The sequence below is a fragment of the Orbicella faveolata genome, unplaced genomic scaffold, assembly GCF_042242905.1.
Source record: "Orbicella faveolata isolate gen_17 unplaced genomic scaffold, um_ofav_v1 contig_46, whole genome shotgun sequence".
Classification (NCBI taxonomy): domain Eukaryota; kingdom Metazoa; phylum Cnidaria; class Anthozoa; order Scleractinia; family Merulinidae; genus Orbicella; species Orbicella faveolata.
In genome coordinates this window covers 1,672,501-1,699,000 of record NW_028301576.1, presented here as the reverse complement: position 1 = coordinate 1,699,000, position 26,500 = coordinate 1,672,501, and the positions used below count along the sequence as shown (strand labels likewise).

The window sequence follows — 26,500 nt, the reverse complement described above, 5'->3', positions numbered from 1 at the left end:
TATTGATGGCTTTAGTCTTTTATTACAAAGATATGTTAGAAAAGGCAACGAAGCAAAGAACCCGGCAATTCTCAGCTTTTTCTTTGTTACCAAAAGAACCCAGTTAATGCAGCGCATGCTTATTAAGTCGAAAAAGTGTGATTGAATGCGGAACAGCTTTCTCGGAAATACGCCTATTTCTCGAGAACCACTCATTAGAATTTCACGAAATTTGGCACGAGAATACTTTATGAAATAAGTAACTGGAATATTGAAAAACAATTTGAACTTTAAAAAAGGAAAATCTACATATTTTAGTGAACCTTCAACAAGGGATAATTAAAGAACTCTGTATTGAATTATTATTAATAGTGTTAACTTGTGAGCATCGTTACAAGCTTGCTGCGTGTAAATTATAAAGAAAATCTAATGACTAGATTTTCTGAAAATGAACAAAACCGATTTTAAAGGCCTCTTTATATTTATTCATGTTGCCATGGCAACGGCAAATTCGTAAGCATAACTATCAAACAACCGAAGTTTGTGTTGTTAACTTGCTTGCTCCCATTTTTGGCGACGAAAGGACTAAGGGTTTTAGAGAAAAAGGTGAATGAAGCAGAGGTATCAAAAACTGGGTTCAGCCATCTTTTAACCTCGAACCCAAATGTCCCACGGCCACTTTTCAGTATCAAACAGAGTGAGACTTGGGTACGAGATTAGATAACTCTCACCCAGTTCATAAGATCCACAAAAGAGTGTATTCACAGTTTGTAGACTGGAAACCTAGCGGCGAGGAGGTGCCAAGGATCTTTGCCCCACCAGAATCTATCACTAAACATTTGCGTTTACTTTCAAGGAAGCAAAACACAGAATTTGCTTCGAAAAATGCTTTAATCTTGCTTCAACGAGTACAATGCTGATCAAGTGTCCTGTTCAATACAATGGATTGTATTTAAGCCCTACATTATACTATTCTACTGGTAATCATCACAGGTAAATAACATCGTTTGGATCTCGTGAGGTACTTTCAGCTGTTCTAGATCTCAGAAAAAAAACGATATTTGAAGATTAAAAATTAGTATATAGTTATCAGTGTTTACTTGCGCAAAATTAATTCTGTGCTTCCAGTAAAAGTAAAAGGAATGTACGACAGCTGAAACTCACTCTGAAATAAAGGGAAGGTAAATACAAATTTATACAATCAGATACTCTACGATAAGTATATGTTTCCAAAGCGCTAAAAATGCACAATGGTAACGACAGTTACCAAAGCTTAATGTTTTGTTTCCTTTACGATTAAATAAGAGTAAATGTGAATACCAGTGAAACCCGAGGTGCTATTAAGAATAATTCAGAAGAACAGTGTTTGCTGACCGATTTATTTTTGTCTATGCAGCTTTCTTAGCGAAGCTGATTGAGTTGGTTGACAAATCGTGCTTAGGAAGTATGAATTTTCTTGACGGCCCTTGTTTACTTATCCGAATAAAATATTCCCTACTATAAGAATTCAACAAACTTTATTGGAAATGTATAATAATCCCGATAGAACCTGAATAAAATGCGAAATCGCTAAAAATTAAATTCTCCATTAAAAAATTAGTTTTTGTTCTTTGGTTTTCCTTTTACACATGGGATAAATAAGTAGTGTGGTACGGATGTAGTAAAAGAAAAGTATAATGTTATTGTAATTTGTTATAAGTGTAGTTCATCAAAGATGTGTTGCTTAAAAATTATATATAGCACCATACAAAAGTACCTACGGTGTGTGGGAAGCACGTTTCTCCCAAGCCACCGCCTCGTGGGTACCACCAACCTGAATCCGCCTGTGGTGGTCGAAACTCACGTATTAATATGCAACTTTGTTATAAATTCGTGGCCGCATACTCAAACTATTAGAGTGCTGCAGATTTCTTCGCAGGAAAGTTAGGATCTTAGGCCAGGATTCCTCTTGGGCTTGAGCATGCGCATTCATCTCCCCTCCCCACACTAGGTTGCTGTCACCGGACCATTTGGCAGTCGATCTGTTGTATGAAGAATAGCAGAGTGGAGTGTATGGCGGCTCGATGAGATGTCCCGCCCCGGGGTAACGTAAAATAGAACACAAATGTTCCTTGCCATGGGCTTTCAAGCGGTTAAATATCAGCTCTGCCTCGAACTCAGAATTAACATTAAGATCACCTGTTCCAAAGGCTAAAAGAACAGGACAGGAAATGTTCTCGACTGGTGTGATGGCAGGGTCATCAGCGACCGTTGGAAAAGCATGGCGCCAGATGCTACCATCTTCCGTCGTTATTTTCTTGGCATTCTCAAGAGGAATGACATTTGAGACCTTCTCCTTATACCGCCAAGGTGAACACCAAGGGACCACCACAGGGGAAATAGCCACAACGCTATTTATGGCATCCATGTTTAGACTTGCCATTAATAAAGCGATCCATGAACCGTAGCAAATAGAGTGAATGCCAACACCATGTGGTAAGACTTTAGGATGATTGCTGAGCCAGTTAGCTGCCTCTTCAAAATACTCCAAGTCGAGATATTCTGGTGGAAACTCTGGTAGATCTTCATAGGCAACGTAAGCCAAAGCCAGAGCTGCAAATCCATGCGATGCCAGAAGGGAAGCCTTGAATTCCCAAAGTCCTCCAGCGCCACCCAGCATCTCTATCACACCTGTAGAATTGAAAAGAGATCTAAAATAATCTAGTACACGTTCATCAAAGAGTTGGCATGTTGTGTGGCCGAGAGAAACACGTTCGCTTCGCTCCAGGGAAGGAAGACAACCGAAGAAGCAACATAATGGCACTTGCTTATCATTTATCTTCACTGCTAACACTTACGAGTTTTAAAACATGAGTGAAATTTATCAAAATATAAAATGAATTAAGTAACACAGTTGCTGTCATTTTTCGGTTCAATACCCTAAAACAAAACCAGAGTAACAGCTGTTAATAGGCAAATAAGGACACTTGTCTCAATTCAAATTTTGGACGATATTTATTTTGGGTCCCTATAAGAGGCTATGTATTAATAAAAATAAATAAATGCGAATGAAAATCTGTTTTAAGCAAGTATATATATATTGGCCTGATCATGACAAGAGGATGACGAACACGTGGCTCATAAATAAAATGCTAGGGAATACGTTACGGTCGGAACCATCGATACAAATGACGCAGATAGCTATAATACGTGTTAAAGGGAGGGTGTCACGGCTCAACGCATGTGCAAGCTACTACATGTTAATTAATATTATTCAATTTCAATGTTTATAAAAAAAATCGCGAGCGTGCTGTTATGACTCTTGCTGGAAATTTGCCTTTGAAAATTTCTCGGTCAGTCGCGAAAACATGACCATATCAGGCGAGAGTTCTCATTGCATTCGTTTCGTATGTTCCGACTCCATGCATAAAATACATTTTCGTTTTCTTATCAATCACATATGTTTCAGTAATCACAGACTGTAATTTCGCGAAAGTAGAATGATAGCCTTTCTCCTAGCCATACAAATACACGAAGACTAGCAGAATGACTGATGCCCTTATTCGATCACGGATGATGTGAACCAGACGCATGCACTAGTTATCTCCTGACATCTGATTGGTTAATAAACAATGGAACTGGGTGTACTACATCAAAGCGTGCGCATGCGCCAAACCGCGAAACTATCCCGTGTCTCCTCGAGTGCTAATTTTCATGCCAAATACTACAGTCTATTTCCAGAGTGACCCAACACTGCCTGAGCAAACAGCAAAACAAAAGCTGACTGACGTCAAACACACCATGTCGCGCTTGAAATTTATGGAAATATTTTCTTTCGAGATTTTTGCTGATCACTGACAGTGAGAAACCGATTTTTTTTTATTGAAATGACTTTTAGCGAAGCTTTTGATATTGAAGCTGCGTTGAACAGACTGGATAAACTTTCCCCCCGGCTTCTCTCTGCGGACGAGTATAGTTGTTTATGAATACATGTTATGGCTTGGTCCGATCTGAACTCAGATATGTCCATGTACAAACAATGGAGAGATTGTTAGATTAAATCAAACAGTTTGTTCACGTTTAAAGTACTTTTAGTTTGTTAATTAGTTTATTTTTCTCTTTACCCCATTCTCTCTGTATTCTAAGAACGTTTAAACCACTCAGAAAGCGCTAGCTGTTTGCAAATGACAAAGCAAAATGATCGAAGCTCAATACAGAAACTGTTTTGTTGTGAACGTTTTTTTTTTTTTTGGCAAAACCGAAAGGCCGGATTCTTAGAATTAATCACCGTTTGAACTTCAGTTCTTCTTACCTGGGAAAGGTCCATCTCCCGGGGGAATGAAAAGTGTCCCACGGATTCTTCCCTCTCTCACAGGAAATCTTTTCACTCCTTCGGCCATGTACCACTTCTGAAATGTCACACTTGACAAAGGCTTCAGCGAAGATTCGCTTGGAGTTACATGGTCATCAAAACAGTTCAAGACGATGTTGTACGGTTTGGTAACATCTGATTTCATCAGTCGAATTCCTTTTCTCTGTCCCGGTGCTGGTTTCATGCTCCATAACAATCCCATGGGTGAAACTCCGCTGTAAGATCCTCCCAAAGACGAGTCACGGCAAACATCAACCTCGCCATCTTTGTCAGCGATGAAGTGAGCGTGTGACTCAAACACTGCACCTCTGTCGCCGACAATTTCTGCTCCAAGCGTTATACTCTGGAGCGGCTTAAGTCTGGAGACATTAATTTTAGTTATCTTGTCTATAAGAGAAGACCTCGGTCTCAAGTTAAGCATATTTCGTTTCGGGACAGAATGGTGCAAAACCTAACACTTGCGAAATCTCTTTTCGTTCTATGAAGTCCAGATGCAATAGTAGTGAGGGCCCAACTTAATCTGAGTATAATTGTTTTTTGGGGCGCACTGCCATCTACATAAGGTAGACAGTCAAAATTTTTAGATGACGTCATGATGGGGGCATGGCTCATGGACATAATAAAAGAATGTTCTGCTCATATTAGGATTAGAATTTTAGGTTTAGGATCTTAGACATTTTATTGGAATTTATTGTACCTCGTGAATTTTTGTTTTCTACCGTGTATAAATAATGATTAAAAATTAAAGATTAATAGTCCGACAGGAACTGGTTCTGTGTACGTGATCTAGGTACCAAAGCGGAGAAAAATACTCCTTAAAATATACCAAATTTGTTCCAATTATATCAAACTTGTTCTAAATATACCACCCTATTACCCCCGGGGAATTATGGTCAAAAGTGACAAGTGAAGCGTTCTAAATATTTAAAACATGTTTTTTAAAACTTGGTTCGTATATATAAAACTTGATATGAATAGTCAGTCTTTCCAAATAAATTCAACAACTTTGAAATATACAATACTTTCTCAAATGGTGTTGCTCTTTATATACAGATTGAGATTACAGACTAGATTGAGATCAATGTTTAGAACTTGTCATCAGTTTATAAAAAACAGATGGACTCCATGTTGTCGTTTCTGTTCAGTTGAGACTTAAGATTCATGTTTACCCAAACGGTTAGAGATCACGTTTGAGGTTTTCGACTCGTCTTTTGAACTTTAGGAGGTAGGATTTCATTAAGTCATTTACCTCAAGCTTTAATGCCTTTAATTTTTTGCCACGTAAAAATGCTGAAATCGAATAAAGTAACCCTTTTTCTACAATTTGGTGGTAATTTTTAGGCAACTGATAAGAAATTACCTGGCCTTTGTTGTTGTTTGTTGAAAGGCACTGATCCAATAAGTGGAAATCCAATAGGGCGGCGGCTCAGGTTGACTGCGTGTTTTAATTTATGATGCTTTATTTCTTTAGAAAGCTGCACATGTTAGAAAACGAACCTATTTTTTGCTATTTGTTTTGGTGTAATTTTAACAATTTCCAATGCACTGACAGGATGATTTCTATTCGCTCCAATTTACTCCAATCTTAATCGATTTAACGTCTAAACGGCGAACAGCAAACGTCTGACCTCAAACCACAGTTAGACATTTGCGGTAAACATGGACCTAAAGGACTGATAACAGATGACGTCAAAGTGTGGTAAGAATAGAAACGTGACGCACGAAGCGTTAGTGCAATAAGATAAGATAACCTTTATTTTAATATGGTTACAAATTCGTCAGCTAAAACTACTAATAACTAACAGTAAAAAAAGTAATTAAATAAAAACAAAAATAAAAAAAGCTGCTTTCCACGAATGCCATGCCTTATACATCTCTTTTGAGGTGTTTAAACTGCCTCATCCGGGGACTCTGCTTACCTTAAGTTACAAGGAAGACTGTTGATGATGATAATGATAACATTTATAATGCGCATTCTTCTGTTTCAAAGAATGGCGCCACTATAGCTAAAGCTATTCTTATAATAGTTTGTGCACGGCAATGCAACATTAAGTTTATTCTCAGAGTCCCTTAGATTATATGAGATTTCTCGCCTCTCGAAGTAAGTGACGTGTTTTGCAAGTGCTGTGTTAGAGGAAAACGAACGACAGCCAGTTTCGATTTTAATTTCCTCAATCCAGTTTCCTTTTTCGAAAGATATATCATTAAATTGAAATCTTTGACTTGTTTGTCTGTGTTGTTGATGACACTATGGAGAACTAAACAACAATCAACGTTCACCGTGCAAGTCAACCCTGTATTAGAACGTATCATAGTTAATAGAGGGAATGGTTAATTACAAAGCCGGGTAAACATCAAAGAAGCGAACAAATCAGGCTAAGATTTATGCTGGAAGGTCCTTGACCCTGCACATCTTTTGTTTTGCATGAATTAAATTAGATAATCGCAATGCTTCTATTAGTTAATTGTATGAGCACACATAGTTGCCATTCCCTCTAACTATGGACAAACAGATCACGAACTCGTTGTAATCGAAATCTACACATCTAAGATCTTCGCACTATTACTAGCGATTCGCTGAAAACAAATGCACATAAACAAGCTAATATACAGAGCATGAAACCAAAACGAAAAATAAATAAACCAAGCAAAAATGACGGGAAAATAACGAAACTTTCAAGATTGTGTGGCGACTACGACGACTAAAACACGACAACTAAAAGCTACTAAAAAACTAAAGGCAGAAGAAGCTTGGTCCTGTCCTCGTGTACCGGTTCACAAGAAGTGTATCAACACCTATCGTCTACCTTTCAACACGTACCATTAAGTCACAATTAATAAAGAACCGATTTACCGACAGAAATAAGTCTGGTGTGGTCTCAGGCTATATTCTACATAAGAGTAACAGCCCAACCATTTATTTCAGGCTAAAGAAACACTTCAGCACATCTAGATTGTATCGAATTCATAATGAGTCAAGCGCGCGAGAATTTACTACTGATGTCAATATGCCTCCCACCCCCACCCCCCCACCACCCAGGGGTGTATCGACTCCCTCTAGCTACGCTATCACTTGTTAAAACTAAGGCCTCGTCCACACGTATCCGGATATTTTTGAATCCTCAACTCTTTCTTTCCGAATTCAAAAATTCTCCGTCCACACGTAGCATATTCAAATCGAATTCGTCTGTCCATACGCATCCAATGGTATCCGGATTCACTCTAGAGGTCTCTAGGGAAACTAGGCCCACACGTTATGCCGCCATATTGGTTTATTGTTCGGTAAGAGATTGGACACGATTTTGCTACGTCATCGGATTCGAAACTATGCGGATTCACCACTGACACGTTGCGGATTTAATTTTTTCCACTCTAGAAGAGCGGATTAAAAAATATCCGGATTCGCTGCCGAATTCGCCGGATGCGTGTGGACGGAAGCTGTATCCGGAAAGAAAAAGTTGCGGATTCAAAAATATCCGGATACGTGTAGGCGCCTAAGGCCCAAGCGTTGGCACCATCAGGGCACCATGGCTTATGGTGTGTGGGACGTTTTCGCCCGAGTCACGACCTCATCGGTACGCATCTAAATTCGCCAGTTCACAAGAAAATCGTTCCCATGTGCACTTTTATTCTAAACTTTTAGCTGCATTCTACAAATTACTCGAGTGCTGAAGATTTATTCGCAGAAACCTTAAGATCTTTGGCCAGGCGTCCTCTTGTGCTTTAGCATGAGCATTCATCTCCCCTCCCCACACTAGATAGTGGTCACCAGACCATTTGGCAGTAATACCGGAGAATGAGGAATAGCAGTGTGGAGTGTACGGCGGCTCGATGAGATGTCCCGCCTCGGGATAACGTAAAATAGAACACAAACGTTCCTTACCATGGGCTTTCAGGCGATTAAAAATCAGTTCTGTAGCAAAGTCAGAACCAACATTGAGGTCACCTGTTCCATAGGCTAAAAGAACAGGACAGGAAATGTTTTCGACTGGTGTGATTGGTGAGTAGTTAGAGACTGGGGTACTGACATCATTGACTGCTGGAATGGCGTAACGCCAGATGCTACCTTCTTTTGTCGATATCTTCTGGCTATTTTCAAAAGGAAGTATTTCCGAGACCTTTCCTTTGTAACTAAATGGTATGGGGAAAGCGTTTATGACGGGTGAAATGGCCACAAGGGCTTTGACCGCTTTCATTCCAAGACTTGCCATTAACAACGCGGCCCAGGATCCATAGCAAATGGCATGAACGCCAATACCATGCGGCAAGACTTTAGGATGACTGCTGAGCCAGTTGGCTGCCTCCTCAAAGTACTCCATGTCCATGGATGATGGCAATTCGTGTATATCATCATAAGATAAGTAGGCCAATGCAAGAGCTGCGAATCCATGCGATGCCAGAAGGGAAGCCTTGAATTCCCAAAGTCCTCCAGTGCCACCCAACATCTCTATCACACCTGCAGAATTGCAATTAGTAAATAAACTGGCCTTTAGCAGGGATAATGCTGAATAAGTTTGGTAACACCAGTTACGTCTGCGTCAGGCTAACGTGGCCTAAACCGTTGGAGCCTATCCCAGTTTCCGTAGCATAAGCGGTCAATAAGGACCTTAGGCAAACCACGACGGTAACGGCAACGAGAACGCCACATAACAAAGGCTTTAATGAGCAAATCTTTGTACATTTGTTAGGTTTCGTTTCCAAAACAACAACGTGGAATAGCCAAGTTCTGCGTATATTTTTAGTTTTGCGTATTTCTGGCGTTACATATTAAGCCTGAGCAAGTTCTGAGACCGGTATGGCGCACTGAACTGATCTAGACATCTGCGAATTCGAAGGTAAAATATAAATTCGTTTTTTTTTGTTAGGCGTCGTCCTTAACGTCGCCGTTGTCATTGCTTAAGCTCCCCAGTAAAACAACGCAGTAACTCAGGGCAGTGCTCGTCAGCCGGGACCGCTAGTTCCCTAGCCCAGCACGTGAACCATTGGGCCAGAGAATATGAGTGCAAATTTGAGTCTGATTTTTTGTTTTGATGTTTCATGATCACTTCCATGAAAGTTTAGGTGACCTCGATAACATTGCAGTCAACTTGGGTTAGTAACTTACAGAATTACCTTTTTCTTACCTTAGTTCAGTTTCTTAGACCAAGCCTGCCCCTCTGTCTGTCACGCAGCGCTGCCTTCTCTGGAGGGACGACAGTAGCGTTGCGTGACAGAGAGATGGCCAGAACTGGACGTTCAATTCCCCAGTCCAGACCAGATCTACCACTATTCGTTTTATAACGTTTTCTTACAAAAGTCTGGCACATTTTCGCTTCAAGCCCTTGCAAACGTCAAGACCACGAAAACCGGCGTTGAAATATGACGTGTGTGCGTTAGACCACTGTGAAACCCCTTAATAACTGGGATTAAAAGTGCAATTTGACACCTGGAGCTCTCTGGCAAAAATGCATATTTTGGACATTTTCAGCCTGGATATGAGCTAAATTAGCTCCAATCTACTCAAAGCGGCATTTGCAACATGACAGCATGCCTTTCTTTTCACTAGCATCACCAATCTCGTGCCTAGAGTCCTCGTTCCCCTTGACCAGCGGTCGGAAAACGAGAGCTCTGGGAGCAACCATTTCAGGCGTGCGCCATAGATGTAGACTGCGCAGTGAAACTGGATGAGCAGAATTCGGTCATTTCAAAATGGTTGGTCCCAGAGCTCTCGTTTTCCGACCGCTGGTCAAGGGGAACGAAGACTCTGGGAACGAGATTGTAGCATCACGTTTTATGACATTTTTGCTCGGGCATACGCAGAAATCAAAACTTTTTTTCGCCTTTTCTTTATCTCCTTTTTTTTTATCTTTTTGCTGCTGTTGTTGAGCTACTGCTGGGCTTGCTTCCAGTTCAAGAATTCCCGAGAAAGCATCATCAAGACGGGCAATTCTTACCACGGAGTAGCCAAGTGCAGTGGAGGGAAATTTTGCTCCGAGTTTTTCAACCAAATTTCTCAGCAGTTTCATTTATATTTCCGGCTCAATTGAACCTGTCACTCTGATCTGGGTATTACTAGAAAGAACTTTTCTTCCTGCAAAACTTGAGTATAAGTGATGCCAAATTTGGCCAACGCTCGTCGTGGCCGGTCACGGCCGGTACAGGCGTCAATGTGTTAACATAAAAAGCCCGGCTGAAATCCAACTTTTACAGTATTCCTGACGTTTTTGAGCTTGCTTTGGATAGATTTCCCAAATTTACCGCAAAAGGACTCATCTTTTGAAAAAGATTGGTCGCGTGATTTGAAGCCAAGAGCAAGCAACACTTTTGAAATTGTAATTTAGAAAACGAAGAGGACGACTAGATTATTCCGGGGGTTGTGGTGTACACCTGTCACGTCATCTGTTGTGACACTGAATTGAAATGGTTCAGTTCAGTGGTTGGATAATTTAGGCAAGGAACACGACTAAGCAACGACAACACACAGGATTTTTCCTTTCCGGAGGGCGGCTGTAACACAGGTAAGACGAATGGATGCATGGCCACGTGGATAAATGGATGGACGGAGGAACAAACGAACGAGTAAATAAATAAATGACGAACGAATAAATAAATAAATAACGAACCACAGGGAAGAATAAAGAGGTAAATAATAATAGTCAAATCAAATCGAAGTTTTACCAGGGAAAGGTCCATCTCCCGGAGGAAGAAACAAAGTCCCACGGATTCTTCCTTCTCTCACTGGAATTCTTTTTAATCCTTCGGCCATGTGCCATTTCTGAAAGGTCACGCTTGACAAGGGCTGCAGTGAAGATTCGTTCGGGGTCACATGGTCATCAAAACAGTTCAAGACGATGTTGTACGGTTTGGTAACATCTGATTTCATCAGTCGAATTCCTTTTCTCTGTCCCGGTGCTGGTTTCATGCTCCATAACAATCCCATGGGTGAAACTCCGCTGTAAGATCCTCCCAAAGACGAGTCACGGCAAACATCAACCTCGCCATCTTTGTCAGCGATGAAGTAAGCGTGTGACTCAAATGTTTCACCTTTGTCGCCGACAATTTCTGCTCCAAGCGTTATATTCTGTAGTGGTTTAAGTTGCGAAACATTAATTTTTGTTATCTTGTCTATAAGAGAAGACTTCGGCCTCAAATTGAGCATATTTCGTTGGGGTACAAAACCTCAGAGCATGGGGAGCCTCAAATTTATAACGGTATGAATTCACAATCGATCTGATGATACAATCTCATTGGATGAATTGCGCAATACACCGATTCCAGAAAAAAACCGGAAGTTGCACCAAAACGAGGCTTAATAGTCCTCGCGGTAATTAAAGCAACATGGCGAACGAAGAAGAAAGGCCAATCTCTCTTCTGATGATTTTCCCGGCGTCAGTGTGAGCGAAGAACATTGAAAACTTGACACTCAGCCAATCGAAATTCTGGCTTAAAAGTCGCGGTATAAATCAAAGGGGCAAAATAAAGGAACTTTTAGACGGGTATGTTTTCCATCCTTCGATTGTCTCGATCTCTAATATGCGCAAAAACAACCTGTTCTCACCATTTTTATTGCCTAAAAGAACTTTGTTCATGGTCGGTTTAGGAAAAAGAATCTGAATGAAATGAAAATTGTAAAAGTTTACGACCCTGACCCGAAGAATGCTTCACTAAAGCTACAGCAAGAGATCGAAAGAACATACGGAAGTAAATTTTAAAATTGGGTCGGATATCGGGAATATTGCAACAAAACACTTTAAAAAATTTCCTACGGCTGATTCATTTTTCACTGACCACTTCAGTCTTCTCAAGTTTGAGAACATCCAATCTCTCTTCATAAATTAACAATCGGTGTTAGAGAATAAAGGGAAATCCTTTTAAAAGTTCAAATGATGCTAATCAGAGTATCAAACAAGACCACGATCTACTCGCCAAGAATGGTATAAGCAAGGGTTCGGTACAGTGACAGCAGCATTGCGTTACAGGGTAGGACGCAATCACAAAGCTGATTCATCAGTCAAATCACCAATAAAATTATCAGTGACGTGTACTACAGTGTAACAAAGACTATCAGTCACATGCCATGAAAGATGGCCTAGAAAACTAGCAACTAGTAATGAACAAGTACACTGAAATAATGCATCAACAGGGATCGACGAAGGTGCAAGTAACAAAATGCTTTTTTTTTTTGTTCAAGAGAAAAGGGAAATTTTGGGGGCCTCCCCAGGGTCCCCCAGCTGGACTGAGGTTACAGACCCAAGTAAGGGCAATCTCCATGAAATAATTTAAGCTAGGAATGTCATTGTTATGGATAGTGAGACCCTGAAAGATTGCCTTACAAAATCAATACGCAAAATGTTTGACACTGGTTTAAAAGTAAACAAGAGTCATATGAACTTCAGTTTATGATGTACAATGTACAACAACTACTCTTTGTTGTGAACAGACTTTGGAATGTCCTGGCTATAAATTGAAAGTAACTGCAAATTTTTAATGAGCAAAATGCCTTGGACATAGAATGGTGGAAGGAGATGCTAAAGAATATTGAACAATTTATGATAAATATATTATATATGAATTGGCTTACCTAATGCTTAGAGATGGCCTTACACGATGTGATTATTGCTAAAACCAGAATAAATAATGTATATCAAAGGTCCAAAAATTTTGTCCAGCATCTAATATGAGAAAATTCAGCTACTTCCAGTTTTTCTCTGGTGATGAATATTTGAATAAATATTTCAAAATAGTTCAAAACAATTGGGAATCTATAAGATCATACAGTGTAGAAAATTCTCAATGAGGTCAAATTCAATTACACTTTTATGTTATTAGCAAAATTATACACCAGCTCTACCATGTGTCCTTCTATGTTACACCCTGTGCCAGAAAATAGAACATGAAGCCACATAATGCACAATTTCAGTATGGTGGAAATCTCCAAATATTTAATTACCACTGATGAACAATATCATGTACTCTGTTTAAAGTCACTACCAAATGACAAATAAACATCAGATAACTTTTTTCTGCCAGTTTACAAGCAAATAGCTCACTATCCAGGGTTGATTAACAACTCTACACAACCTTAGTGGAGTTACACCATCAAATACATGCCACCCATTTATTCTCCTAATAGCCATTTCAGCTTGTATTCTTACATTTGCAGTTCTGGTTCATGGTTGGAAAACAGTCTTCCTTAGAAAATTGGCATTAAAATTATAGTCAGTTCTGATTTACTTGGTTGCATAGAATGGATGAAGATTATAACCTTCCTGCTTGCCAGTACAAGCTGTCTATCAAATCTACGACATTCCTACTAGGCCTTAAAATGTGTTGTCAGACTTATTCAGAGTAAAGTTCACTTTTGGATGTCCAGGTCTTGGGTGTCTGAACTGTTATCTCTCTGCAGTCTATTCTGCACCTTATGTTTTCAAATTCAGCCTAGGAAAACTTCAGGTAAATAATTCACGGGCTGGCTCCCCAACATCAAGTACAGGAAATTGGCCCATGCAATAATTTATCTGACACTACTAGTTCTGAAACATTAGACCTAAAAGCCAGATCTTGCTGAAATATTAAGCGAGTAAAAAATATTCAAAATTCATCAATGGCTGTATTTAAATCACTAATGTCCTTCCACATTCAACCTTGTTTTTGGGAAAATTTTTTTGTTTACCTCAGAGGCATGAAAACTGATTAATTCCTAAGTTGATTGAAGCTGATGGGTATTCATATGCCAGACTCAGATGCATCATATATTTTGCTCTACACAGAGATTCCTCATCAACTTTTGCCCAAGGGAAAGCCGAGGGTACGGCTCCCAGTTTCAAAAAGTGTACTCAGTTTAAAATCACTTGGCAAGAAGTGCTCGGAAAAACAAAAATTATTTCCTACCGAGGTAAAATAGACATCTCCCCTTTGCATAAGTATTTCCCACTTTTTTCTTCTTTGTTTATCTGGCTAGCTTGTCCGAAGGAAACTCAGTCGTGGAAATGATAAATCAGGTCGGTTTTTGCTTCGATTATTAGAGTTTGCAGCCGCACAACACTTGTGTCCAACTCTCTTCCTTTTCTTTACCACATTTGCTCCAGACAAGTAGCTCTAACCTACATACATTCGAATTTTTTCGTTCTTCCCCAGCATTTCGTCCGCCATTTTGAAAGCTCGAGGGCTATTAAGCCTCGCTTGCGTGCAACTTCCGGTTTTTTTCTGGAATCGGTGTATTGATTGTATCGTGTTTCTCGAACGGAAGACCACAATGAGTGATCATCTGTGATGTAGCCAGTTCTTTTTTTCTTCTTTCCCCATTAGCCATTAAATAGCCATTAAAAAGAACGCCTGATCGCAGATTATGTAATAGTAGCTGGCAGGATTCAAGAGCGACTAAATTTTTTTTATTTGGTGGCGGATTCGCCCTCGAAGGAACTAAGCCTCGCTTCGCCGCCAAAAACAAAAGCACTCGCGCGTCCTCGCGCGGGAAAGTCCGTACTCAGGCTATCTGTGATGTAGAATCGAATCTGAATAAGACAAGCTAGAGTTTTTCCCTCTTCTTTCCATAAAACATTACTTTGTTCTCCCAGCGTGGTCCAAAAAATCTTGACACACGTCGATCGTGCATGAACTCTTTGCTCTAACTCGAACAGAGAGCCTTCGAGCAAGTTATCATTTTGCCCGAATAAGAAAGCTATTTTGATCAAAAATATAAAACAAACAGCAGTGATAAACATGTGGCTAGCATACGAAACGTCAAGTTCATGAAATGAATGTTTTTAAAATGTTCATCACCGCTGTTTGTTTTATATTTTCAATCAAGCTACGATGGCTGAAGACCAAGAGTTTATAAGAAAAGTATTAATTTTTTTTTCTCCAGCTTCTCAGCCGGCGGTCCGGATTTTCCCATCTGGACCCCGAGTACGGACCGTTCGGTCTTACCGAGTAGTTGAAGATCATTCTGATATCGCAGTGCTTTGTTCTAGATTTCGGCCAAAATTGAGATATATAAATATCCTGCTTGAGACTGCGATCAACAGTGAAAATACCTGTGAAAATTGCACGAAACCACCCTGGTAATGGGCTACAGTACCTTTACCTCGCGCCTCCACCCACTACTCCCCCGCAGATTACGAAAAGGAAGAAGAGCCTGGGATCTAGGTTTGTCCAAAATGCCGGTTGAATAGACACTGTATTACCAAAGCGATACAACGGGTTTTGGTCATATTCAATTTTCATAGGTGAGCTGCATTGATTTAGCAGTACAGTTTTGTAATGCTGTGTTGATAAGTTGCATTTAAACCGTACGAATGTCCTTTTAGTTTCTTGTTAAACATACTTAAAAGCTTACCAATCCACTGACTAATCGTATTATGGTAACTTTTATTTATTTTATTAGGCTTTATAAATAAGCTTAAGCTTACGTATGATAGGGGAATAGTGGACACACACTGGATTTCGACTTAACACTGACCCCATGGTGATCCCGTTAACTGACCGCCTAAAAATACTTACGGAGAGAAAAAAAAAAAGAAAAAAAGCTCAGTTAATACTATGAATGAGCCTGATTCATTTTCAGGCTTCCATTTGATAGTCTTCAAGCTTATTCCCAAATGATACGGTGGACAAGTTTTTAAAATTCCACTAGATCATGTCATATCTATGGTTGAGTGCCGATCCATACCCTCAATCGACTCTCAATCATTATCTTTATCGACATGTGATTGATATTTCATAGACACTCAATGGACACTTGATGAGCATCTTGATTGACACTTGAATGACATTCGATCAACAGTCAGTTGATAGTGGGTTGATGGTTGGCTGAGTGTCGACCAACTCATGCAATGATTGAAAATTAGTTAAGTCTCAACGGACAGTCAACCGAGATGTCAATGGAATGTCAAGGTGCCGATGGAGTGTCAATCAAGTATCAATTGGGTGTCAATCTAGGGTCGATTAAGGGTACTGATTGAGGGTAATGATTGACACTTGCAATGTCTATGTTAAGTTATTATAATTAAGATCTTTGATTGATTGATTGATTGATCTGTTCTCCTTTTAGAATTAAAGTGAATAAAACTATTGTTGATGCCTGACTGGTTATTAAATTATTTAATTTGTTTTTTAACAGGGGAAGTTAAGTGCAGTGTGAAACTCTACTACATTGTAATTCTACTTGTAACTGAGCAAATTGATATTAATAATTTTTCAATCACTCCAGAAACAGATCATTGATTAAATCTGTTCTTTTTTTCAGTTTTCATGTTCAGATGGTGGCAGCGGTATTGGCTTAGTTGTGCTTTCAAGTTCTCTTTGTTTCTGCTTTTCATTGTTCTGGCAGTTGGAGAGTTTGGATGTTTTTGGTGGGCATTCTGTACTTGGCGTATCCCCAAGACTTCCCGTGACTCATTAAATCTCCTTTTTGTCTCTGACTCACAAATTCAGGTGACATTTAAAACTTTAAGTCAATTAACAATTTGAGACTTTGAACCAATTAGTTTTTTTACATGTTTGGTTGACTGTCGCTTGTACAAAGCCCAGGTGACTTATAAGAAGTTTAAATAATGATTATTGTTATACCTCCCAACTCAAATATGTTTTGTGATTAGAGGGGAGTGTGTCACATGTCGTGGGCCAAAACTCACTAACTCCCTAGGGTGGACAAAACTCACTAACTCCCTAGGGAAACAACAACTTGAACTTTTGACTTGCAGATGATCAGGTTGTGCTCTTTGAATCCGCAGCAAATTTGTGAGCCATGCAGCTGCTGCCTCAAGCAAACGATTTCTGTGCAGTTTTTTTTTCCATTTTTGAGTTGGGAGATATAACAAAACACTTAATTACTGGTCTCGTGGGAAACAGTGAGTTTTAATGAACTGAGATACTCTCAGTTCATCAAATTTCAGCATTTTATTCCTCACTTAAGACCACATGATATGTCTGTCACTTCTTGTTATGGTGTTCTGTTAAAATAATTTGTAATGATGATGATTTTGGCATTAAATAAATGCTTCATATGCATCTGGTAAAAACCCAAATAATACACATGTAGGTCCATCTTGTTTGTTTGCCCGAGGCTCTGAAAATGCTCAGTGCTGCCTTCTACAAAACCTTCTCCATCATATTCAAATTTATGAAGGAACCTTGTTGTAGATAAAGTAATGTAGTTCTAACTTATTCTTAATCATTGACATAATCTCACTTAATCTTGAATTTTTGGAGGATTGTCTGAAAGCAGTTGCCATTTAGTACTTGTATACTGTTGTGTATCATTTTACGACTGCAGTTAAGAAGTGTTTGGTATTGTTGTACATCACGAAGTTCCAGAAAATATCCATACCTCCCCCATGGAAGGGATTTATTCCAAGACCCCCTCCCCCAACCCCTCTCGAAATTCTAATTAAGCTTGATACATTTCTTTAAATGCTTTAGTTGGTCATAGAGACCTTCCACCTGCCAGGAAATTCCAATCCCTTCTGTGGTGGAGAGTATGAAATCGGGATATTTTCCGAACTGCATATTCATAAATATTTATATATTAGTGAATGGCCAATTTCCCCTATGAGACATGCCTACTGGGAATCATGGTTAGGTAACCGTGGTAAAGCCATAGTTGTACATGCATCAAAATACATGTACATAGAAATAGGGGATTAAAACTGTTGTTTATAATTTCACTTTCCTAGGATAGCCCGATTCTCAGATGCTACATACTGTCGGTTACTGTCTGCAATGCATGCTAACCTAGGTTGGCTCAATAAAGTTGTCCATAGTTGGTGTGAATGTACATCTTCAATACTAAACAATTGTCTAATGTCAAGTTTTACTGACGTTGCTCTCCTTTACTTTAGGGGTACAAAGGAGAACGTCCTGGAATTCTTGGGTCAATAGCACGGCTTGATTCAGACTGGTACTTGACAAAGGCTTTCTTTCTTGCATTGTCATCCTTTTCCGCAGATGCTGTCATTCATTTAGGTGTGTAGTAGACAAATTAGGTGTTGCTTAATTCAACCCTCCACTGCTGCACCAGAGCAATGGTGGATTACATGGAAGCATAGTTCATGCTTCAATAAAATTTAAGCATTAAGGGAAATATTATATTATATTATATTATATTATATTTTAAACTGTTCAACCCCACGAGGCTGCAGGCCGTTACTAAGGTGAAGGAAACTATTCTTAGAGACTTTCTCTTTGCTGACGACTGTGCCCTCAATGCCAGCAATGAGCAAGAAATGCAAGCGGAGATGGACAGTTTTTCCACAGCCTGCAACAACTTCGGCCTTACCATCAGCACCAAGAAGACAGAAGTAATGTACCAGCCAGCCCCGAACAAGCAGTACCACAAGTCACAGATAACGGTGAATGGACAGATACTACAGCCACTAGAGACTTTCACATACCTGGGCAGCACACCCTCTCGCAATGCGAACATTGACGCTGAGATCAACAACAGAATCTCCAAGGCAAGCAGCGCGTTCGGGAGACTGCGGGAGAAAGTCTGGGAGAGAAGAGGAATCAGCCTCAATACCAAGCTCAAAGTCTACCATGCTGTGGTCCTCACCTCCTTACTCTATGGCTGCGAAACCTGGACTGTGTACAGACGGCATGAGAAGCTGATCAACCATTTTCATCTGCGGTGCCTCCGAAACATTCTCCACATTCGCTGGCAGGACAAAGTCTTGGACACAGAAGTCCTGAAGCAGGCAGACCTTCCTAGGGCCATCACTGTCATGCGCAAGGCCCAGCTGAGATGGGCAGGCCACGTCTCCTGCATGCCAGATGACCGCATTCCAAAGCAGCTCTTCTACGGGGAACTCTGCTCTGGCAAGCGCACAGTTGGAGGGCAGCAAAAGCGCTACAAGGACAGTCTAAAAGTCTCCCTAAAAGACTTCAACATCAGCACTGAGTCCTGCGAGTCTCTTACCTCCGACAGACCCTCCTGGCGCTAACTCATCACCAAAGGAGCCCACGCAGCAGAGGAGCGTAGGTCCCGTTGAGCCGACGAGAAGCGAGCAGTACGCAAGGAAAGAGCCGCTAGCACTAATAGCACAGCCCCTACCCACTTCTGCCCTACCTGTGGGAGAGGCTTCCTTGCCTGAATTGGTCTCATCAGCCACCTCCGGACACACCGTAGAAATTTATTAACAAACTAGATGTCTTTGGTCATCTTCGACTACGAAGGACGAACAACAACAACAACAACATATTTTTAGTATAAGCAATTAACGAAGCATAATTAGTGAATGCCCGTTGAGCATAACAATGAGATTTTTTGAGCATCAAGCATTAGCATAATAGTGAAAAATCTGGGCATAAATTATTCACGAAGCTCTAATTTCTACTCCCCCTAGATGGGATGCTGGTCCAGCACTGGTTATTTCTTGCATTCTGTCAGGTTTCATGCTGGCACCCATTTATACTCCTGTGAGGAGAGTGGCAATGTGAGAGTAAAGTAAGGGCCTCTCAGAGGTTATAGGGACCAAGGGAACATGATCGTGCTACCCCAGCTGGAAGGCCCTCTAAAAATGTCCCTGGCTGGGGCTTGAACCTGGACCACTCATAGCATAGTCCAGAACAATTATAACCATTATGCCATTTTGCTTCTCTTAACAGATCTATTATGTACAATCATATTTAAGACATTGACTCTTTTTTCGCAAATGACATGATTTTCTGGCTTTTTTACTTGTTTGTGTGTCTACAGATAGTTCAACAGATGTTATTTCTTAACTAGAAGTCTAAGCAAATTCTATATTTAGTCACTTAATTTCTTTAAAAATTAGGTTTTGTTAATTTAAGCAATTCACCAAGTAAACATGCCATCATACGAGGTCAAATCTTTCATAAAGACAGTCAAACCTCTATTAAGCAGCCACCCTTGGGGAAAAGGGAAGTGGCCGCTTAATCGAGGTTTTTTTTGAATATTTTTCACAATTTGGTGAATTTCTTAGTGAACATGAAGTCACCTCAAGACGATCACCATGGTAAAAGTGTATTTGAATATTTTTACCACTCGTCCCCTTCTATTTTGGACTCTTATCTGCCATCACCTTTTCCAAAACAAAGTTAATAATAAATTTTGGATGGCCATTCAAAAGGGGTCAAGGCAAATTAGAAAGACCCTCATCGGGTTAACCAAAAGGTGGCCGTGGTTGCTTCATACAGGTGGCTGGTTGATAGGGGTTTTATTTTCAGTAGTTTACTTACAATGATTTTGGGATAACTGGGCACTTATATTATAAGGTGTGGCTGCTTAATACTGGTGGCCGCTTAATAGAAGTTTGACTGTAATATTTAAAGAAACCATACTAACTTAAAAAGGTAATTTCTTACTAGTTAATTAAAATCACCACAAAATTTCTTTATGATTTCTTTTAAATATTATTTATGAAAGATTTGGGGTTGATTTACAAACGGGTTCAGTCAGTGGTGACTGTTGATCATTCAGTAGTAGCAGTAACTGTCGATGACCCCTCTGATACAAAATTGGTTTAACTAATATTCAAGGTGACTTGTTAGATGAAGGATACATTGCTACTGATGATGAATTTCAGGAGTACAAGGTAATTTAAAGAAACTGTCAGACAGATCAAAATCTGAAAGTACTTGAACTAATAACACTACATTATTCAAACAATTAGCCAGTTAACTTGCGATTAACTAAGAAGATGAGACTCAATCATACAAGTCAAGTTTTGATTGAATTTGCGAATTTATGATGGCTGGCTTGGAAGTGAGCATGTGATTCCCTAAGTTTGAGTAGGCATAAGATGAAATTTTCCCCCCAGCACTGGTGTGATATTTACTCCTAAGGGGTAAAAGTTGGCTGTTATAAGTTGCAAATGTAATTCAAACAATATTGGTAAAGAATGTTAACTTTGTAACTTGTGGACACTAGTAACTAAACTGATGTATAATTATAACAAAATGTATTCTAATTTTAGATAGAAGAGCACTGCTAATGGACTCCAAAATCCTTTTCTTTTAGGTCAGACATGATAAAATTTTTAACACCCCTGATAGAATTTCCAGGATCCATGTTGCTGGCGACAATGATATTGGAGGTGAATCGAGGGATATTATTACAGAAAAAACAGTGTCAAGATTCTCAGAGAACTTTGGCCCTATAAATGATATCCTAAGACTGAAGTCTTTCCAGATAGTGAAGGTAAACCTGTGTTTTCTACTAGGTTTTCCCAATAGTTTTAAAAACTGGATCACGGTACAATTTGAGAGTTTTCATTGGCTTAGCCATCATGGGTTATGAGCCATGCATACCATGCTCAACAAATATATGGTACGGTGATTTTTTTTGGGTGCTTTAAGATGATTATAGCCACTCATATCCAAAGTGTGCCCGTGGAATAATTGACATGTTCATAAAGTTTTGATTGATTGAATTGATTTTTTTCCTTTGAACATTCGTGCTTTTGTTACTACACTCAAGAGCAATTCTAGGTTTGTTGTCAACACTGTTAAATCTCAAGTGTAGATAACATTAGTGCAGCATGGCCCAATATTTCACTGCACAATTAATTCATGGTACCAATGAATTGCTTTTGTCTGGCTTTGTTCATGTAGCTTCATCAGAAGAGCATTGTTTGATATATATCTGACAGCCAAACTTCCCCGCCCTCATTTGTTCAAATTATATAAAAGGTAAAGCAATTAAAGTCCAGTGCTGTGATACCTGGCTTAAAATTAATTAGCATGTTCAGTTGCATTATTCTTAAATTACTTAAAGGACATTTAATTTTGCTGTATTTTTCCAGTATCTACATCATAGCAGGAAGATACTTACATTATGCATTTTCAATGAGTTATTAGTTCCATTGGGCCTTCCTTTGTCCTAATGGAGAGGACAGTGGGGGGAGGGGGGTTGTGGCACAATATTCATAAGAGCGGGTATGTGCAAGCGTGAAGTTTCTCTGGGATGAAGCTTGAAATTAACCTTGAAACTTGAAAGTTTAACCTGTATGACTGTTGCAACTGATCTTCCACAGATAAATTCCTTGAGCTTTTTAAGGAGATGGCCTCTCAGAGATGAGCAGACAAACTACAACAATACAATGAACTTTATTAAAGAGTTGCCATTAAAGCTTCACAAGGATAAAATTTCTATTTTGATTGGACATGTTCCCCTAGGACTTACCAATAAATATCAAGTTGGTCCAATGATGAAGGTAAGTTTTCTTTAGGAAACTGTTACTTAAATAAGTTAAAATCTAATAATAGATAATTTAATTTAGAAATACAGTACTATCATTTTATGCACTCTTGATTTCTATAAAGTGAGAGCAGATCCAGCCTTTTGCCTCATCAATTACATCATGTATAACCTCATTAGATAGAAATTAAATAGAGGGTATTACACAGTCAGTGGTGCAAAGATTTGAATTTTATTTCTGAGTGGTTTAGCAAAAATATTTTATGAACAAGTGCAGCGAATGAGTAGAATGTTGTTTTTAACACTCTTGTCTATGTAATACAAATGTGTATTCTCTTTGTTTTAACTTGTCTCTAGCAATGATCTTCTGATTATTTCTCTGGCCTAAATACAGTATGTATGACATTACATGGCATTAATTAATATACAGTATGTACTAATATGTATGTATTGAGGACCTACCTCTTCTTTACGTACACATTTCGTTAATTTTTTGCCCTTGCTTGAAAAATTCAATTTTTTTGCAAGAGCACGTTACATTTGTGCTATGCCAACATGGGCGCTTGATATGAAGTTATCAATTCAACACCCGTGTTCATATATGATCACTGAAACAGCATAAACTATGATGTTCGAACGCTTGTGAGTCGCGCCTTTGCAAGTCCTTTGCAACCCCGCGCAAAAATAGCCGCCTTTTCCGCGGGTTACGTAGTTTATCAATTTGAATGTTAGATTTTTTCTTATTTAATTGAATAAAGTTTCGTTTTCTCTCACATTGTAGTTAATTAATGCTGTGAAGCCGCGATATGCCTTCTCAGGTCATACTCATAAGGTAAGTAGGAATACGTTTTGTAACTAGTGTCCCCAATTAGTTCTTTTCTAAAGCCAAATACTCTTTGAATCTTAAAGTGCAACTAACCCCCAATTTTTTTTCACTTATATAAATCTCCTTGTTTTTCTGATCACCCCTTCGAAAAAATTATCGTTGTAGCTATTTTCGTTAATTTTCTATGAATTTTCAAAGTTGTAAAATTTGGCCTTTTTTGCTCCCACCACCGAGCAATTGGAAGAATGGGCTCTAGTTTTTTTGTGACGTCATCATTATATCTCATTACCCACACTGGATTAAACTTATTTTATTGCTGGTTTTGAGAGTCACGCAATTCAGAATAGATCAAAATAAAGGGATGCGTTTTCAAATTTCTCCGGCATAACTGGATGCTGCCTTATAGTGTTTTTCCGATGCTAAAGTTTTTCAGATGCTATTCATCAAGGAACTTAACCCATCTTTGACTTGATAATGACATTAAGGAAACGTCGAAACGTTGTCATTAATTTTAAACTAAAATGGTTTAAACATTTTTCATTTTATCGCAGTGTTTTCTTGTTAAAAATAAGATTTGCCCTTATTTCAGGTACTACCCTATTTCCTTTAGTTTAAATAGGCAATGCTATGTATTGCTATGCAGAAATACCTTCATAAATGGAACTTTTTACCGATCTCACTCAATGTCAACAATTTTTCGTATTTTTCTGATACACAAATAAATACCCTGCATAGTCGCATCTATCATGCCGAATTTGGTAAATCTACGAAGTATTACATGTACAAGAATCCATTGCAAACCCGTAAAAATATGGGACCCCAATCCTACAAGGAAATTTACGCCAGAGGTCAGTGCTTGTCACCCGCCATACATTTTTTTGTTAAGGTAAGGGTCCCATATTTTTATGAGTTTGGAACGGATTCTAATGAAACTCACCGGCTTTACCTATTTACTAAATTCGGCACGATAAGTCGAGTGGTGCGTTTTTTGCTTTTTTTTTTCTTTTTTTTTTGAGTGAAAAAATCGGAAAAGTGTGACATCGGTAAAAAGGTCTTTTGTTGTTGTTGTTATATTACCGTAGTAAATATTGCGTTACAAAGGTGCTGTGGAGCTTCAAGGTTGACCAGTGGCGGGTGGTGGATCTAGGGGAGGGGCCCGGGCTCCCCCCCCCTCCCCCTTATTTTGGGTAAAAGATAAAAATATCAAAGAAGGAAGAAAAACCGGTAGGGCAAGCAACACCCACCCCCTTAGTTCAAGGTCTGGATTCACCACTGTTGACTCAGGTTCGAGTTGCAATTCAAGATACCATCCAGATAGAGTGCACGTCTACCCTACTTCGTAAATAATTTCTCAAGCCTTCATATCCAGCTCTTACTGATATGTCTGCTAAGCCTGCTGTGAAGTGATATGTTTGCACAATAGTTTGCAAATGTTAATAGCTTGCACAACAGTTTTTAGGCATAACAAAAACAAATATTCTTTACGGCCTTTGACTGCTGGGACTGAAGGTCAGTGTTCGTTCCAAGCTATTACAGATCAAAAGCAAATGGATACAAGAATACTTATCAGAAAAGATTGAATTGATCAATATTTGTAAATACTGTGCACTGAAGCAAATTAAACTATAGAGTGTATAAAAGAGCACCAACAAATTTTAATACGGGGGGTAAAGCAGTGATGGACTATCGCATGCATCCCTTCCAGGGAGGAGTAGAAATATTCTTGTTGCTTCATGCTACAGAAACCGGGTTAATCTCAGGTTGTATGTGCCACTGGCGTGTTGTAGACTTGTTTATAGTTCTGGTACGTACATCTCCATGAACAGTACTATTAGTTGTTATTACTTTACATCACATGATCCTCGGTATTTCAACGTTTGAATTTTTTCGTTGTTAGTTTCCTTGTTTTGCTTTTCACATTTTTATCAGGAGGAAATTGTGTACTTACTTATTTAATTATTAAGGTATTTATTAAGATATCATTGTCAAGTGAAAAATAACAAAAAGTAGCTAAGTTAATATAACAGAGTGTCAAATAGTTTCACACAGAGGAATAAATGAATAATGATGTAGTGTCCACAATAAATTAATAGTTGATCAACTTAGGTGATTAAACACCTAAGGTAATGGGTCAGACAAATACTTCTGCTCAAATGGAGTCTAATTGTGTGTTGAGTTTTGGTTTTCCCATGTTGAGAGATGAAAGGCATGGTTTAGCATGGTCTTGAGGAGAGATCCCTTGTACCTCACAAGTGGTCCATGTGGCTCTGAAAGTGGAGATGCAGATCTGCATACAGTATTTATCGCTTTCAAATCATCATTCCCAGGAATGGCAATTTGCTAGTTCAATGGTAAAGCTTGAGGATGGGTGTTTGTTGTTTAAAGTTGATAGGAATGGTCTCTCTCCATCTTGGGATGTGTTTAAATCAGAATGCGAGCACCTTATGGAAATGTTTCAAAATCTCAAGTACCCAGAGAGGTTAATAATTTTTGCCTCTACCTATGAAGGGTTGTCATTAAGAGCCGTAACCTGTAACACCTGTTACAGCTGAGTATGCTTGATAGGTCCTTGATGTTATGGGAGAAATTGCCTGTTGTTGATGCAATTCACCCACAAAGTAAAAAGTTTGTTACGGGTGTGAAGATCATAAGGCTACAGGTGAATCAAAACTTAATGGCAGCCCTGCCTATGCCAACTTTTTCGATTCAGTGAGATCACAGGAACCAAACTCAGCTATGACCACCACAATAGAGGACAAAATTGTATGGATTGTACTACCGTTTAAAGATGAGAAGCATACAGGAGCTGTCAGAAGACAGCTGAAAGAACTTAGCAGTAAAATTAACATAAATGTACAACCTGTTTACAAGAGCCCAAAATTGGTGACAAACTTAAGGTACGTGAAGAAAAGCCATCCTTGGACAGCCATCAGTGTGTTGTCGATTATTATAAATGCCATCTGTGTGATACAGATTACCTTGACTGAAACTCAGCAAACAATAACACCCCATTTGAGCAAAAGTATTTGTTTGACCCACTACCTTAAATGATTATTCACCTAAATTAATCAACTATTACTTTATTCTGGACACTACACAATTATTCGTTTATTCTTCTGCATGAAACTATTTGACAAACATATATTAACTTTTTCCTTGTCAATGATATGATGATGTTGAATCGAAACGTTGTGCAGTTTTAATA

The 26,500-nt window shown here is 39.1% G+C and overlaps 3 protein-coding genes across 3 annotated transcripts in view; 1 reads left to right on the top strand and 2 right to left on the bottom strand.

The window, feature by feature from the left end:
• Positions 1 to 851: 851 nt before the first annotated feature.
• LOC149097887 (bile acid-CoA:amino acid N-acyltransferase-like) lies at positions 852 to 5,945 on the bottom strand. The gene is made up of 2 exons (XM_089278672.1): positions 4,271 to 5,945; positions 852 to 2,649 (listed from the first exon to the last, which is right to left on the bottom strand). Exons 1-2 carry the CDS (start codon positions 4,749 to 4,751, stop codon positions 1,826 to 1,828), a joined length of 1,305 nt encoding a protein of 434 aa, XP_089134798.1. The 5' UTR covers positions 4,752 to 5,945; the 3' UTR covers positions 852 to 1,825.
• Positions 5,946 to 6,062: 117 nt separating this feature from the next.
• Positions 6,063 to 12,171, bottom strand: LOC110056407 (bile acid-CoA:amino acid N-acyltransferase-like). The gene is made up of 2 exons (XM_089278673.1): positions 10,988 to 12,171; positions 6,063 to 8,786 (listed from the first exon to the last, which is right to left on the bottom strand). Exons 1-2 carry the CDS (start codon positions 11,466 to 11,468, stop codon positions 7,981 to 7,983), a joined length of 1,287 nt encoding a protein of 428 aa, XP_089134799.1. The 5' UTR covers positions 11,469 to 12,171; the 3' UTR covers positions 6,063 to 7,980.
• Positions 12,172 to 15,404: 3,233 nt separating this feature from the next.
• The window catches only part of LOC149097886 (metallophosphoesterase 1 homolog), an 11,490-nt gene continuing 394 nt past the window's right edge, over positions 15,405 to 26,500 (top strand). The window contains exons 1-7 of the mRNA XM_089278674.1: positions 15,405 to 15,537; positions 16,557 to 16,744; positions 18,151 to 18,274; positions 20,810 to 20,865; positions 21,291 to 21,470; positions 22,306 to 22,485; positions 23,251 to 26,500. The exon at positions 23,251 to 26,500 is cut by the window's right edge and continues 394 nt beyond it. Coding sequence (XP_089134800.1) covers positions 16,562 to 16,744; positions 18,151 to 18,274; positions 20,810 to 20,865; positions 21,291 to 21,470; positions 22,306 to 22,485; positions 23,251 to 23,328 — 801 coding nt within the window. The 5' untranslated portion in view covers positions 15,405 to 15,537; positions 16,557 to 16,561 and the 3' untranslated portion in view covers positions 23,329 to 26,500. The remainder of the gene's footprint in view (positions 15,538 to 16,556; positions 16,745 to 18,150; positions 18,275 to 20,809; positions 20,866 to 21,290; positions 21,471 to 22,305; positions 22,486 to 23,250) is intronic.